Genomic DNA, 15,020 nt, shown 5'->3' with positions numbered 1-15,020 from the left:
TAAATATGCGTACTTTGGCTGATTATGCATTGAATTATGCGATCGCATAATCGCGTTTTTCTGGAGGGACTGGATGAACAGAATTTGGTAATGATCTGGTGTTGTAGTTGCAGTCATGTTATTTTTAATATAAAAATTGTGTATTAGAGCTGAAATCATTTTTAGAAAAATAAACTGCAAATGTTTTAATAACTGATTCAAGCTATGATGCCACACATCATCTTCTTTACTTTTAAAGAACTTTTTTTTTTTTATTGTTGGTTAAACCAAATAAGAAATTTAATGACAAAAACTTGGACAATTGTGATGGAAACCTTTTTTTTTCTTCTTTTTTGACATGTAATAGTCCAACGACTAATCGAGAAAATAATCAGAAAATTAGGGCTGCAACTAACAATTGTTGTCATTAATCCACTGATTATTTTCTCAGTTAATAATTTTGTCTGTAAAATGTTTCTTTGGCCAACAGTCTAAAACCCCAAAATATTCAGATAACTATTATACATGACAACGAAAAGCAGCAAATCCTCACATAAGTTAAAATTCATCATTTGAAGCAGAAGCTTTTATGCCTTATGCAAAATACAATACTAATTGTTGCTGCAGTATCATTATGGTACAAAGCCACCCACAACTCAAATGTAAAAAAAAAGTGGTGGAAATGGTGATATCCACATAAGGAGACAATTAATCTAGTCAACATCATGTATTCAGATTAACTTTAACAACAAAAGTTAATCTGAATGGGATCATGAATGCCAATTATTCAGTTTCATCATCCTCTAACATTTGGAGAGAAATAAAATGTCATCATCACACTAATCAGCAGGTCTGGTCATTAATTCAGGTTGGGATTGACAACAGAACTGTTAGCAGATCAAAAAAAGTCACACAGAAAAAAACACTTTGCTGCATAACACCATTATCATTGGAATGGGTATTTAACTCACAGCATGGAACTGATTTCTTTATAAGCTAGAATGTATCATAATTGAAAACATAATTATATGATTGATCATTGCCAGATTCACAGATGTCACAGCACATTCGGCCAAAAATGAATGACAGAGGGTCGCCCACAGCAAACAAGTCAGCCGTTCGAAGTCACTGTTTGAATTAGTGACATGTGTCTTGCTCAGTATGTGATGTCATCTGCTCCGCAGCAAATCTGCTTAATCTACATCCCACTTTAGCCATTCAACATCCCTACGGGCATCAAACTGACAACTTTGAGTCTGTGAATGCCTTGTCCGTGGTAACAGAGCCCCAGTGTGTAGCCAGATTCAGCTCGGGCTGATTTGCTGCATGGCTGTGCATATCAGTGGAGCAGGCTGAGGAGCAGCAGGGATGGGTTCAGGGTGCTCAGCCTGTAGTCATTACATCTATCACTGCCATAGCCGGGGGGTTAGAAACATGGAGAGAGGGATGTTGGTGTGGGGTTAGACGGTAGCTAAGGTCAGAGGATGTTTATGAGAAGATGAGGAGGGAAGAGAATGTGGATATGTTTTACCTACATTTTACTTATTACAGAAACCTTTATCGTGATCTCTTATGTTAAGAAAATAAAATAAAAATGATTAAAGAAAGGAAGGCCATCATTAAACAAACTAAGAGAAAGCTATAAAGGAATCAGAGGAAGCATAAGAGGGGGTGGAAGGATAGGATGGTGTAAAACATGCATGGTCTCAAAACATGCCTGCTGGAATGCCCTGATGCTGAATCACTGTGTGAGAGAGAGAGAGAGAGAGAGAGAGAGACACACACAAAGAGAGACATGGATAAGGAGGAGGAATGTAGACAGCATTTCTCTAAATTGCTCCATTAGAAAGTATTACTGGATAATTAACCAATACAATAAAAAAAATTAAAAAATAAGTCATCATTATGAAAACTTGACCTAAAGCCAGAGGCCACGTATCAAACCTGAAGCATCGGGGACGTCATATCATGCTCAGTGCCTGACTCTGTGCATCACTCTCCAGCTTCTACTGTAAACTAAATCACAGTATCACCTTTCTACAGCCGCAAGAGGAATTAATGAAGGAGGCATTGTGACTCAAGTGTCTTCTCTCTCACTGACACATCTCATCACACTGGTCATAGAGCCTGCCAGTGGACTGGACTACCAACCTCACAGCTACTGTTGGCTCTTACCCACTGCTCTACTGTGATTACCAGAGGCAGTGCGGGAGAGAGTTTATTTTCAGGTGTCAGGCCTTGGACTGGCTGGGAAGATTGTTTTCGCGACCCTGGCCCTGTCCGTGGAAAGCCTGTGTGATGAAACAGAGACTGATCAAAGTAGATGCGCTGAAGTATTTTCTTGTTTTCCCTCTCCTTTGGGTCAATACTTGCCTTCAGGTTAATGTGGACAGAATTTGAACTTCTTCTAGGACACAATTATTTACCACATACAGGATGGTTCTTGCATCTTTATTACTGGCAGTATTGCACAAATGAAAACAGTGCTGTGTCCAGCCATGCATGTGCAGTAAGAAAAAAAAAAGTTGAGTCACAGGCCATCTGGCTTTCTGATAGTGAGGTCACAAAATATTTCATCAATTTTCTTCATCTTTCCCTCTTCTTCTGCGACTGTGTACTGCACTGTGAGAAACAATAATAACCGCAATGGTTTTAATATCATTATGTATTTATTTAAAATTCTCATTTGATCTTTTGGGAGATACATCCCTCTAAATCCAAATTATGGATGTAATGGAAATAGTTCTAATTGTAAATACCGCTTTAATTAATTTAGAAAAATGGCAAGTTAATTATGTTTCTTTGCAGTATAAATTGGACTTAAAAAATTTGGTTTTATAACTTTTAGCCAGTAATTACTGCTAAATAATTTTGAAATGTACTCATTTTCTTTATGTTTAGCTAGTTAATGTGCCCGGAAGGTGGAGTTAGGTGAAAAATGTTCCAATTATAACCTGTAATAATGATACATTAACGGTTTGTTGACAAGGCAAGTTTCAAAGAGCTTTACATACATTTCACCTTAAACAGAAAACAAATACAAAAGAATTGCAGACAAAAAAGAGAGAATCCCTTTGGCATCACCTCGGCAAGTGCTAATATAAGTCATGCAATCTCTACCATCTGGTTCGTTGACTATGCAGCTCCTAAATCTCTGCACGATACCTGGTTTACCTTTCTAGTTTACATTAGATAATAGCTTGGTTGCCTATTAGGACTGGGCTTCCTGCATGGGTGAGATAATCGGAACTGCTACCTTGGTCTGACATAGCCCCGGGCCTGTACTTGTTCCTGCTTCACCACCTGCCACACACACACACACACACACACACACACACACACACACACACACACACACACACACACACACACACACACACACACACACACACACACACACAACCAAGGACATGGCACTGTGACTATGTGAGAGCACGGTTTGTCCTCAATACAGAGACACAAATACACACTCAGAGCTTTGTTGTTTAAGGTGTACTCTGCCTGTTTGTATGACTTAATAGGACTGCAGTTTGAATATTTGGTGTACATATACATGCAACAAGCAACTGAAATCCCTCTGCTTTCTTTGCCTTCTCAGTACAAGCAAGTGGAGCAATACATGTCCTTCCACAAGCTTCCAGCAGACATGCGGCAGAAAATCCACGACTACTATGAACATCGCTACCAAGGCAAAATCTTTGATGAGGACAACATCCTGAGTGAACTCAACGACCCTCTCAAAGAGGTGAGGCTACTTCTCTCTTGAGAACCTAAACTGAATTGAGAAATTGTTTTTTTTACTAAGCAACATTTATTAAGTCTTTTTGAGAGTGTCCATTTGAAGATTTTTATTTTTGGAACAGGTAAAAAATACATCTTAAATCAAAAAAAAGAAGAAGTTCTTGACAGGTAAGCTGTCACACAGTGGTTTTACTTTGGGAACATGAATGAGTTTATTCCCTTAAGATGAAGAGTGAATCTTCATTTGGCACCTTTAAGTGCGCAGGAACTGAAAGTGAAAACAAAACACCTGTCATCTCATTTTACAAGGTCAAAGGACAAAAACTGCAAAACGGATTCTCCTCAGCCTCCTGGGTGAACCCAGACTGAGCATCCGTCAAGTCAAGAAAATATTCTGCACAGAAATGTTACCTGAGCCTCACGGTCACTTGTGATAAACAACCTGAGCTCCAGAGCTGTTGAACAATCACTCTTTTATTTACAATATTTACAAGTCATCAGTGTAGAACAGATACACAGCTTGAGTATCGACTGAGTATACTGTATAATATTCACAAAAAGAGGTAATGAGAAGGAATATTGGAAGTTTATCGTGGAGTCAGTGACCAGTTGTTAAATTCCTGGCTGACCTGATATCAGCAGATTACATGGGAAATAAAGCATACTGTAGGTGGATGGGAGAGGAGAGGACTATAAAGCAAAGCAAGTGTAGGAATCGTGACCATCTCTCATGTAGCCCCATTAAGTCACCATACAGTGGGGTGGGGAGTTTCTGCAAGATTTTAGACACTCACGGGGAGGGGCAGGGATTTAAAGGTTTGGCTTACTACAAATAAACATCTTACAGGCTTATTGGTCCACTGTGCACAGCAAGCGAAATTAAAATCTGCATAGAGACAGTGTTGCACAATGAAAGCTATGCCCACGGGACAGACGGGTAAAAACAAACTGAGTCGCGCCAGAGCAAATATATAGCAAATATTTGTTCTTAAGATGTGTCAGTTATGACAGGTATTGTGGCCTGTTTATTCCCAGTTTCTAAAAATGACGGTTTTTGTCTGAACATCCATTAGAGGATTAGGTCACTTGAGGGTTGATTGTTATTTCCATAATTACTATCATAGAAGCATGTGTGATTATCTAATTTTGTTACAGTTTTCAAGAAACCCAACGAAAAACATACAAAATCAGAAGCAGTTTACAAAAGTGTGGCTTAGAACGTGTCAGAATTGTACAGTGAGTGAAACAAAGCAAGGGAAATACTTAGCTTTGAAAGATTACTGAATGCTGCATCCATTAACAATTATGCCAGGTTTTAGATAGATTATTTTCGGTACCTACACCGCTCACCTCTTCTGCTCTTTGACCATCCATTGAAAAAGCTAGATGAGTAATGCCAACCTTCATGCGAGTGCCAGTGCCACCTCCCTAAATGAGCTTGCTTTTGCCAACTCCTATAATCATATCAGACTAAGTGTCCAGCACAATTTTTAGGGTTCTGACTTATAAGTCAATTTGCGATCAGAATCAGCTCCACTTAGCAGCACTCAGACTTGCTTTGAGTCAAAGTAGGGCCATGAAATCAGCCCAAGTATACTTTAACTGATTCTGGCATGTCATTGATCACAAGTCTTGCATGAGTCTGTCAAACAGGTGTGCAAGAATGAGCCTGCGTCAAGCAATTATGACTGGTTCACATGACAACTCTGTTTCAGTGGATTAAACCGCTTTGGGTTTGGTGTGTAGGTCAAGGTAATCATGCTTACAGCAAAGTTCTCAGTTAATCATCCTGGTGTGCAGCTATTGACAATGGTAGAATTAATTTCAAATTCATCTGCTGAGATGTGAGACTCAGTGTTTTTTTTATATATATTTTGCTCCATTACTATGTCTATAAATTCTCTCCAGGAACCCTTTACTGGTTTCTATTCATTTTGGTAGGCTATGGAAATCAACTTGCAGTGAATTCACACGTGTTGACCCAGGTAATCCATCACATTGAACAGTTTGCGGCTGTGCTGCAACTGTGGGCAGAAACCACTTGAAAACCTCTCCGTGGGGTTGCTTTCAAGGACGCTCCAACATCTAATAATTGATTGTTTGCTGCCAAAAAGCATTCAATTGATAAGCTCTGGTATCGGAAAATCTGGTCAACAAAGACGCACAAGCAAAGATGAACTCAAAGAAAAGGAAAATTGCATTGCATTAAATGGTTTGCTATTCAGCAGCTGTGGTAGAGATTTCAGATGTCCATTAATGCCCCAACAGGGAGAATTTTCCAAACAGCCCCTGTTGTACTGTGTTACCACAGACAGACCACAGTGTTACATTTCTGCGAGGTGATTTTCAGAGCAGCAAAACCAATTATAAAACAATAAACAAAACATGTAAATATATATGTACTGTGTTTATATATATATATATATATATATATATATATATATATATATATATAAACACATAAAAAAAATCCATGCAGTTTGTAATGGGCTGAAATAACATAACAGCCAGACTGTTTTGCTATTCTCCCTACCACCACTCTTATTCTCCATATGACAAATCTTTAAATAGGCATAGCCAAAGATTGTTTCCCCAAGAGGACTCCTGGCTGGGCATGACAATTGCTTACTATATAATTCATTACTTCTGGTGCATGATTGAGGTCAGAGCCCCGTAGCATTAGCTGACACCGGCATCTGAGGCTAAGCTAACATCTCTTTGCGAGCATCCCAGAGATTGGTTATCTCTCTGATGATGTCCTGTTGTCACTGGAGGAGAGTTATCCCTCATGGGGGGTCAGCAACACACCACCGCAAATGCCAAGTGCCCCGGCTTTCCATCTGCACAGCAACAGAGATGTGTGGGTAAACAGACAACAAGCTCCTAATCTCCTGCTGGGTCTGAGGGGACAGGATGAGACCGGAAAGATGGCCTGCAGCCGGCACCGGAGGGCAAACTCATCAGGATCTGACTCGTGTGCCAAAAAGTTTCTTCTCAAGAGTGATGGGAAGTGCTTAAGAAGTATTAGGTATAAAGCAGCAATATGCATCCAATTCATTGCATCCAATTCATTTATGCCTGCAGATAAAAGGAGCAGAGATGAAGGATTTGTGGTGGTGTTTTGTGTCAGACTACCAAAACCGATGCTCAGTTTTCAAGGTGTAGGTGGAAAGTACTGAATTATTTATGACATGATGATCTCATCTGTTTGACCAACACTTTCTTCTTTTTCTCCACCAGGAAATTGTCAACTTTAATTGCCGTAAGCTCGTGGCCACCATGCCTTTGTTTGCCAACGCGGACCCCAACTTTGTGACGGGGATGCTGAGCAAGTTGAAGTTTGAGGTCTTTCAACCCAACGACTACATTATCCGAGAAGGCACGGTCGGCAAGAAGATGTACTTCATTCAACATGGTGTTGCAAGTGTCATCACTAAGTTCAGCAAGGAGATGAAGCTGACAGATGGATCCTACTTTGGAGGTTAGAACAAAAAAACAATACAATACAATTAACAATTTAAAAATTCTATTTAAAATAATAATTTTTCTACATGAAAATGCAAACACATGTGGGTACTGCCATGCCAGAACACCATACGGACAGGCACGTATGCTACAGTATGTTCATACGGTTATATATTGAGACGTGTGTCTAGCCTCAGGTCTTGCGTTTGATGCTGTTTGAAGTTAAGTTATTGTAGATCTAGATTCTCATTAACCAGTGTTGGACGTTAGACAGCTCCTGCAGTTACGTAACCACTCATCTGGTTGTTGGAGTAGGCCAAGGCGTGGAACTGGCATCCCTTAGGACACACAGAGGATCCTCCCCCACCCTTACCCTTACCCTCACACACACACACACACACACACACACACAAACACACACACACACACACACACACACACACACACACACAAACTCTTCTCCCCTCTATTCGTTCCTGCTGCATATACTTGGCACTAACAAGAGCAGCTAGTCGTTCCTTCTGTGTAAAATCAGGAGCTATTCCCTCAGCCATTTCTCTGTCTTCCTCTCTCTTTTTCTCGGCACAAGTCCCATTCCCTCTCCAAAACATTACAGATATCATTAATTTTTAAAATGTCAAATGTAATTTCATTGCACGTTGTTTACTCAGACACGACAATGTCTGCCTGCGGATTTCGTCAATGTGAAAGCAAAGCAAAGTTTCCTATTTTAAAGGTTATTGAATATTTCATCCCTATGAAAGGATGCTGAGAAGTCTAAGAATACCTTCGCTTTGGTGTGTCTTGCTGCATGCAGTTCATGTCTCACAGGCGAGTAGGGAAGGCAGTGAATCAAAAAAAAAGAAATTTGTTTCTTTTTCCTGCTTGTTCAAACCACAGTACTGCTGTCATGTCACTAAGTGTATAACTTGCTTTAAATATGGGATTGGGGTGCGTTTTAAATTCTGCATAGAGTGGACATGTCATATGGTAAGATATGTGGCAGTTGCAGTGCTGTTCAAACAATTAATCCTCTGGGGCTGCAGCTCAAGAGATATTCTGCTAAAGATTCATTGTGGCACAGAACAAGTAGATCTTGTTCAAAAAACTAAGCTAAAATGTCAGAATAAAAACCTTCGGCCAATAAGGCTCTGACAAATGGATCGTAGTGGCAGTGAGTGTTAGTGCATCTATCAAACAATTTCAGACAAAAAGAAAATAAATTGCAACAGTTTAACTGGCTATTGTTTCCAGTAGAGAATATAAGAAATATTGGTGGCTTAGAGTAGACTGAACAGTGGTGGGCAATGCTATATTTTGATAGTTAGATGCTCACATATTATCAGATAAATTCTAATTAAGGCTTTTGACAGCACAAACAGTACAGTACAATATTTTCATACTAAATGTGTATCAAATGACAATTTCATGTGAAAAGGGGTCACCCTTAGTGACGAATCCTAAACTTTATGTTTGGTTCACTCTCACCGCTCTGATAGCATCGCTTTTGGCTGCAGCAGGCTGCCGTTTCCAGCTGGTGAACATAGTGGAGCATTTAGCTAAACAGACAGATATTTCCTTCAGGAGTTGGTAGAGACCAAAAATTGAGCTAAAAGAGAGTGAATATTGGACTTTCACGACTACAAATAAATGATAATGTTGTGATAATGATAATGTGCTGAGGCCACGGAGGGAAACACCGGTCATCTGCACACACTGCCCACACTGCCATGACACAGAGCTGGATCTTAAATCAGCAAAATTTCTCTTGTAAGGACTGGAATAGAGCTGAAGCTAAAAATGATTTGTATTATCAATTAATCTCTCATTTTCTCAGTTAATTGATTAACCTTTAGTACCGTAAATGTCAGAACCCAGTGAAGAACACCCATGCCAACACTTGTTGGCAAGACAAATTGTTTTGTCTGAGCAACAGCACAACCCCCCCGCCCCGCTCCCCCTTCAATTTACTCTAGTTTACCTCATATAACCCTAAGAAAAGCAGCAAATCCTCACATTTTAGAAGCTGGAAATAATGAATATTTCACAATTCAACTTAGAAATCAACAAATTATCAGTTACCAACAGTTTGTTACCAGATTACTAGGCTTCCTACTGGCGATAAAGTGCTAGACTGTTAACTACCACGAGTCTCAACAAACCCCTGAAAATTGACCTCTGGAGACCAAATTTATAAATCCAGGAAATGTGTTGAGGCAGCTTTTTAGGGATTTTTGGATTATTTTTTTCAATCTTTGTCTAAAACATTTTGAAGGTTATTTTGTACCACAACAACTCTCATCTCATAACTCTAATTTTGATGCGTTTGCTGTGTGGTGTGCTCTCACTCAGTGCAGAGATTCACAAATAACAGCTGGGTACAGATTGATTTAGAAGAATACAAAGGAGTTTATACTGTAAGTGCAATAAGTAGTGCAGGAAGCTGAAGGAGAGTTTACAGTGAAACATCAGCATCTAAAATCAGTCCAATGAAAAGGAAAAAAACATACAGAGAACATAGAGTAGAGTACCATTTAGTTTTTTAATTAAAATCCAGTGTTGTATCTGTCCAAATAATAACGGGCACATTGTTCATTTTGCTGTGTTTTGTCTGTGCCCGGCCACCTGCTGTTGCCTTCTGCCCAGCTGGTATTCTTACCCGTTTGTATGGCATTAGTAGATGAGCCCTGTGTTGGGAGCAGCTGGCTGTACATACCAGGCACCTCACTTTCCCCCCTTTTCTCAGATGATTCACACTCCCCTTACAACCAGGCCAACAGACTCAGAGGGAGACAAGCAACAAGAAACAAAACCGAGCCCAGCCACAAGAAACTATTAGCATAGTCATGAGCAGGACATCTATGAGGACAGTAGGTCACAAAGCACCTCCAACCACGGTCAATGCCATGCCTGCATGCTAAAAAGGTATCCTAGTAATCACTCCTGGGCCTCCGTGAATAAGATTACATATTGGTACCACACAGCTCTGTAGTGAAGTCACTCTGAGGCTAAGGGACTGATAGAGTGTACTGCTAGGACAGTGAAAGACATGAAAATCCCTATTGGGCTTGAATGTCTTAGTCATATGGGACTCTCGCTCTCCTCACTCACAACCATGTAAAGATAAGGGGAAGGGGAGCTGGTTACCATGAGAGTATCTCTGTGGCACATGAAGGGATGGCACATTACCACAAATGCTCATGGGGTCAACTGTGATGCTTTGTAGCTAGGCAACAGACACGTGTAAAACTGCATAATGTGAAGTGATAACAGGGCCTTGCCATACACACACACACACACACACACACACACACACACACACACACACACACACACACACACACACACACACACACACACACAGAGCAAAATATGTCCATTCCACACATGCTTTAATGCTGTTAATTTATTAGTACTTTTAACATGGATTAAGTAAAAGTAGTCATCAAAAAAGTTGAGTAAGAGTAACTACTTGACTACTTGAGTAGAGAATCATAAGTAAGCCACACATGGATATTCATATTTTGAGAGAAAGTAGGAGAATACAGTAGCTGAACATTTTGATGTACAGTATGATGAATGTATATAGTGTTAAAACAGTGGACCTAAACACAATCTAAAAATAAAAACGTTCCTGTCAGCTCAAATTTCATCTTTTCACACAACAATCACTCACAACTGGAGTTCAGTTTAGACAGAATGAAGCTGACAGATGACAGAATGAATTAGTGCAGTTTGAAAGTGCTATTCCAACAGAGGAATAGGAGAAAAAAACTAAGTTTTGTCTCTCACTGTCGCTCTATTATTCTACTGCTGGTAAAATTCAGTTATGTGGTGATATGGCTACCTGAATCCAACAGAGCTAGGTGGAGCAAAGTGTCCGCCTCACTGATGTTTTTGAATATAAGCGGAACATAAATGAAGGGCAAAATCTTTGGCTACCACCACGTATGCCTGTAGTCCGATTCCTGCTAGTCTAATCTGGGTTGCGGGCAAGAGTTCTCATCCTTGTTGCTTTATTAAAGACTCATACTGGTAGGTTGGGTCGCCTTGGCAAAAACAATCTTGCGTGCCTTGCTAAAAGTTCTCCAAATTAAACTTTTCAAAGAACTGACATTTTGGGAAATATGCTTATCCACTTTGTTGTTAAGAGGTCGATGAGAAGATTGATGCCACTCTCTTGTCTGTGTGTGATATGAAGCTAGAACTACAAGACGGTTCGTTTAGTTTAGCATAAAGACTAAAAGCAGTGGGAAACATCTAGCCACGCTCTGCTTACCAGCACATGTAAAGCCCACAAATTATCACCTTATATTCCACTGTCATGTAACACATTTACTTCTGGATGTACCCACACGGCATCAAGCAGACTTGTTGATCGACCACTCACAATCTGTCTTTGTGTCTGCCTCTGTTTCTCCACCCTTTGTGAAACTACATGTAACAAGCAGGTTTTTCTTTCTTTCTCTCTGTAGTTTTTTCTCTGTCTTTCTTCCTGTGTTAACAGAGGTACCAATTAAAGGGAGCTTTTTCATTATGACAGCACTAACACCTTATTCACACCCACAGCTTGAGTGTTGCTCTCACATCTTGTGCACTCTGTGCTCTATTTTCGTGACAGCTCATGGTGTAGCAAAGTCATCACGACAAGTTAACATTTAACGATTTAATGAAGATGGGATTTTTGCTGTAGATTGGACAGAAGTGCAAATGTGGGTGGAGGTTGAGTGCTGTTGGTGGTTGAACAGCACTGAACAGAAGCCAAGGGAAGAAACTTAAAAGACGGGTACTGTTTTACAAGCTTATAAAGAGAAGAAACAAATGTACGCTGAAGGAATGGGGGGCAGATAGATAGTGAACTTAGTTGTGCCTTGTGTCACTGATTCACTAAAACCCTAAATTAGACGCTGTGAATGTCAGGTGTTACCATCACATATCTACAGTGGCACACATATTCATTTATTTACTGCTAGCTACATAAGATGCTCAGGTGAGGAAAATCATATTGGTTTGCACATCTTTTACAGGCAGCAAATAGTCCAGCAGCAATTCTGAGATTAGGTTTCCCAAACACATGTTGTATGAAATCATCTTGTCTAATCATTGTATTGTAGAAATTGGATTCTATTTTCTATTTTGGTCATTAACATTTTTGGTCCAATTATTTTAGGCTGAATCAACAGCATGACCTTTTTCACTCAACATGAGTTCTGTTTGCAATCATCTAATTGCTCCTCAAAAGATTTTAGCACTAGAATAAGTATTAGCAATAATAAGCATGCTGCTAAGAAAAAATGACCAATTTCTGTATTGCAATTTGAATGCCAGGATTTCATCCAAAGTAACATTTTCAGTCAGAGATATGATTGTTTATGATCTGCTGTAGCATAGTTATAACAAGGGCCAACCTGAAAAGACCACTGCCCAGTCCTGTGTGTGGTGTATTGATAATAAAAAGCAGTGTTGGACAGTAACTAAGTACATTTACTCAAGCACTATACTTAAGTACAACTTTGAGATACTTATTCATATTTCCATTCTATTCTACGTTTACCTCTTACTCCACAACATTTATCCGGACATTATAATCGCTAGATACTTTGCAGATTACGATTGTACATAACAAATTTGATCATGATAATAAGTATGAAAATGAAATCAGTGGTTCCAACCTTTTTGAATTGTGAACTCCGCAGTTCAGCCAAGAGAGATTCTTACTCTAAACTTCTCAGGTGGTTTCATTTATGAGGTCAAATTCTAAGATCTAATATTTTACAAAATTTCACAAATGAGAAAAAGAATATATGTATACAAATGTGTGTAGCAGAACTGGGCTTAACTACCTAACTGAATATAAAGTACTTAAAACTTGCTTCAGCTCAACTAGTTACAACAGTAAAATGCTGCTTACACATTGATGCATGACATTTTCCTGAAGTACTTTTACTTTCGGTACTTTATTTTGCTGTTAATACTCATGTTCTTTTATTTAAGTGTGATTTTAAATGCAGGAGTTACTTGTAATGGTAATGTATTTGTTACATTGCTGGATTGCTACATTTACTTTACTCAGATTTCTAAGCATATTGATTATTGTCCCATTCATATGTGTGTGTATTACAGGCATATATTGTCTTTTAGGACAATCTGTCTTTTGTAATCTCAGTAAGTGAGTGTGTATAGTGCTTTTACATTTAATTTTAGAGGTAAATGTAGCTACGTATACACACACAGGAAACAAGATCTTTATACTATGTTATTATCTGATGTGAGGGGAGCTGCACGGTCAAGTGTTTTAATTGGATTGTTCTAAAGATAACAAAGCAAATGTGTTCTCTTCACATCTCTTCTTGTAAGAAACTACAGCGGCTGAACAGGAATGCTACGTAACCATACCCCTGTTTAGTTATCCATTACATTGGAGAACTGATGCAGTACATTGATGCAGTGATGCCTGACAGCTTTTTTTTAAACTGGACTACTGTATCATATTATGGGATCATTAGCTCTGTGCATGATGATGAATTATCTTAGTATAATGCAAGTGACAGCACCGCGGCTTCTCATTTTATTTACATTCACATTAGCTTCTGCTTCTTTTGTACTCGAGGTTCATCTGTATGGTAATCTGTATTGCAATTAATGGGATGATTTCCTTAATGTCCCTCTGCAATGTCCACTTTTGTTACTGTTTCTTCACGTGTCAAATTTTTTCGTGCTCTCACTCTTTGTCTTCCTCCTTTGTGTCTCTGTGTTCCTGCCATACAGAGATCTGTCTGCTCACCAAGGGCAGACGAACTGCGAGCGTGCGTGCAGACACCTACTGTCGACTCTTCTCCCTCTCTGTTGATCATTTCAATGAGGTGCTAGAAGAGTACCCCATGATGCGACGCGCTTTCGAAACGGTCGCCATTGACCGATTGGACCGCATTGGTAAGACCTGTCTACATCTAATTCCTGACCTGTCTGATTGGTCGAATCTTTTGCCTGTCATCGTGCCTTGTTGTCTTGTCTTTATCAGGATTTGTTTGCCGTCTTTCTTCATAAAAGCATTGTGTCTGCCATCTTGTGCTGCATGACCTGTATGCTATCTTGTTTTTTTTCTCTTTTTTTTCCCTTCTTTTTTTTTTTTTTTACACTTCCGTCTCTTTCTTGTCTTAAATAACACTAAAGAAAATTTGTTGTAACCAGAATTAATCCTTCTAAAGAACCAAAGTAGCGTTTTGTGGTTGGATTAACTGGAAGACAGTGCATGTCGCTGTCCGGGAGGGAGTCAGGTCGCCCCCTGGTTGGTTTGGAGTTGACCCCCCCACTGGATGTCAGCGAGTGGATGGAAGCTAACCTCACATGCATGTGTCTGGCCCTGTTTCCACTCATCTGCACTCCTGGGTATGAGCAGCACCCCACCCCATATTAGAATTCTCAAAATCAACCAGACCCTGTGAAACGAAACAAAGAGCAGGGCCAGGTGACATCAGGGAGTTGTTTCAGACACTAACTCTCCGGTCCAGCCAACAGGCGGGACCCTGTATAGTTTCATTCAGCTCCTCATCAACAATGCTTCCTTATGTTCAATGTCTGATTTTTAGAAGAACTTGGCCAGACAGATTATAGTAGAATAAGTGATAATGGTTCAGACACATTTGTTACAGTGAAATAAAGGGGCACATGTATGGGATACAAACAGGGCAATAATTGGTTGCATTGACCCTTATGTTGCACATTCTCCCACTCCTTATTCAAATGGGTTCAGTCTGCTCTAATACATTGATTGGAACTGAGACATTGATAAATTAAATTAAAGTTGTCTAAAGGGATAATTTTTTAACTGACGG

General features: G+C 39.6%; 1 protein-coding gene across 2 annotated transcripts in view; it reads left to right on the top strand.

Annotated features, from left to right (window-relative positions):
* LOC120545613 (potassium/sodium hyperpolarization-activated cyclic nucleotide-gated channel 1) overlaps positions 1 to 15,020 on the top strand; it is a 117,277-nt gene that overhangs the window by 94,705 nt on the left and 7,552 nt on the right. For both annotated transcript variants that reach the window (XM_039780125.1, XM_039780126.1), the window contains exons 5-7: positions 3,578 to 3,724; positions 6,961 to 7,201; positions 13,954 to 14,118. In XM_039780125.1, the coding sequence (XP_039636059.1) occupies positions 3,578 to 3,724; positions 6,961 to 7,201; positions 13,954 to 14,118 (553 nt within the window). The remainder of the gene's footprint in view (positions 1 to 3,577; positions 3,725 to 6,960; positions 7,202 to 13,953; positions 14,119 to 15,020) is intronic.

Source organism: Perca fluviatilis, chromosome 17, assembly GCF_010015445.1.
Source record: "Perca fluviatilis chromosome 17, GENO_Pfluv_1.0, whole genome shotgun sequence".
Classification (NCBI taxonomy): domain Eukaryota; kingdom Metazoa; phylum Chordata; class Actinopteri; order Perciformes; family Percidae; genus Perca; species Perca fluviatilis.
This window is presented reverse-complemented; position numbering and strand designations above follow the sequence as displayed.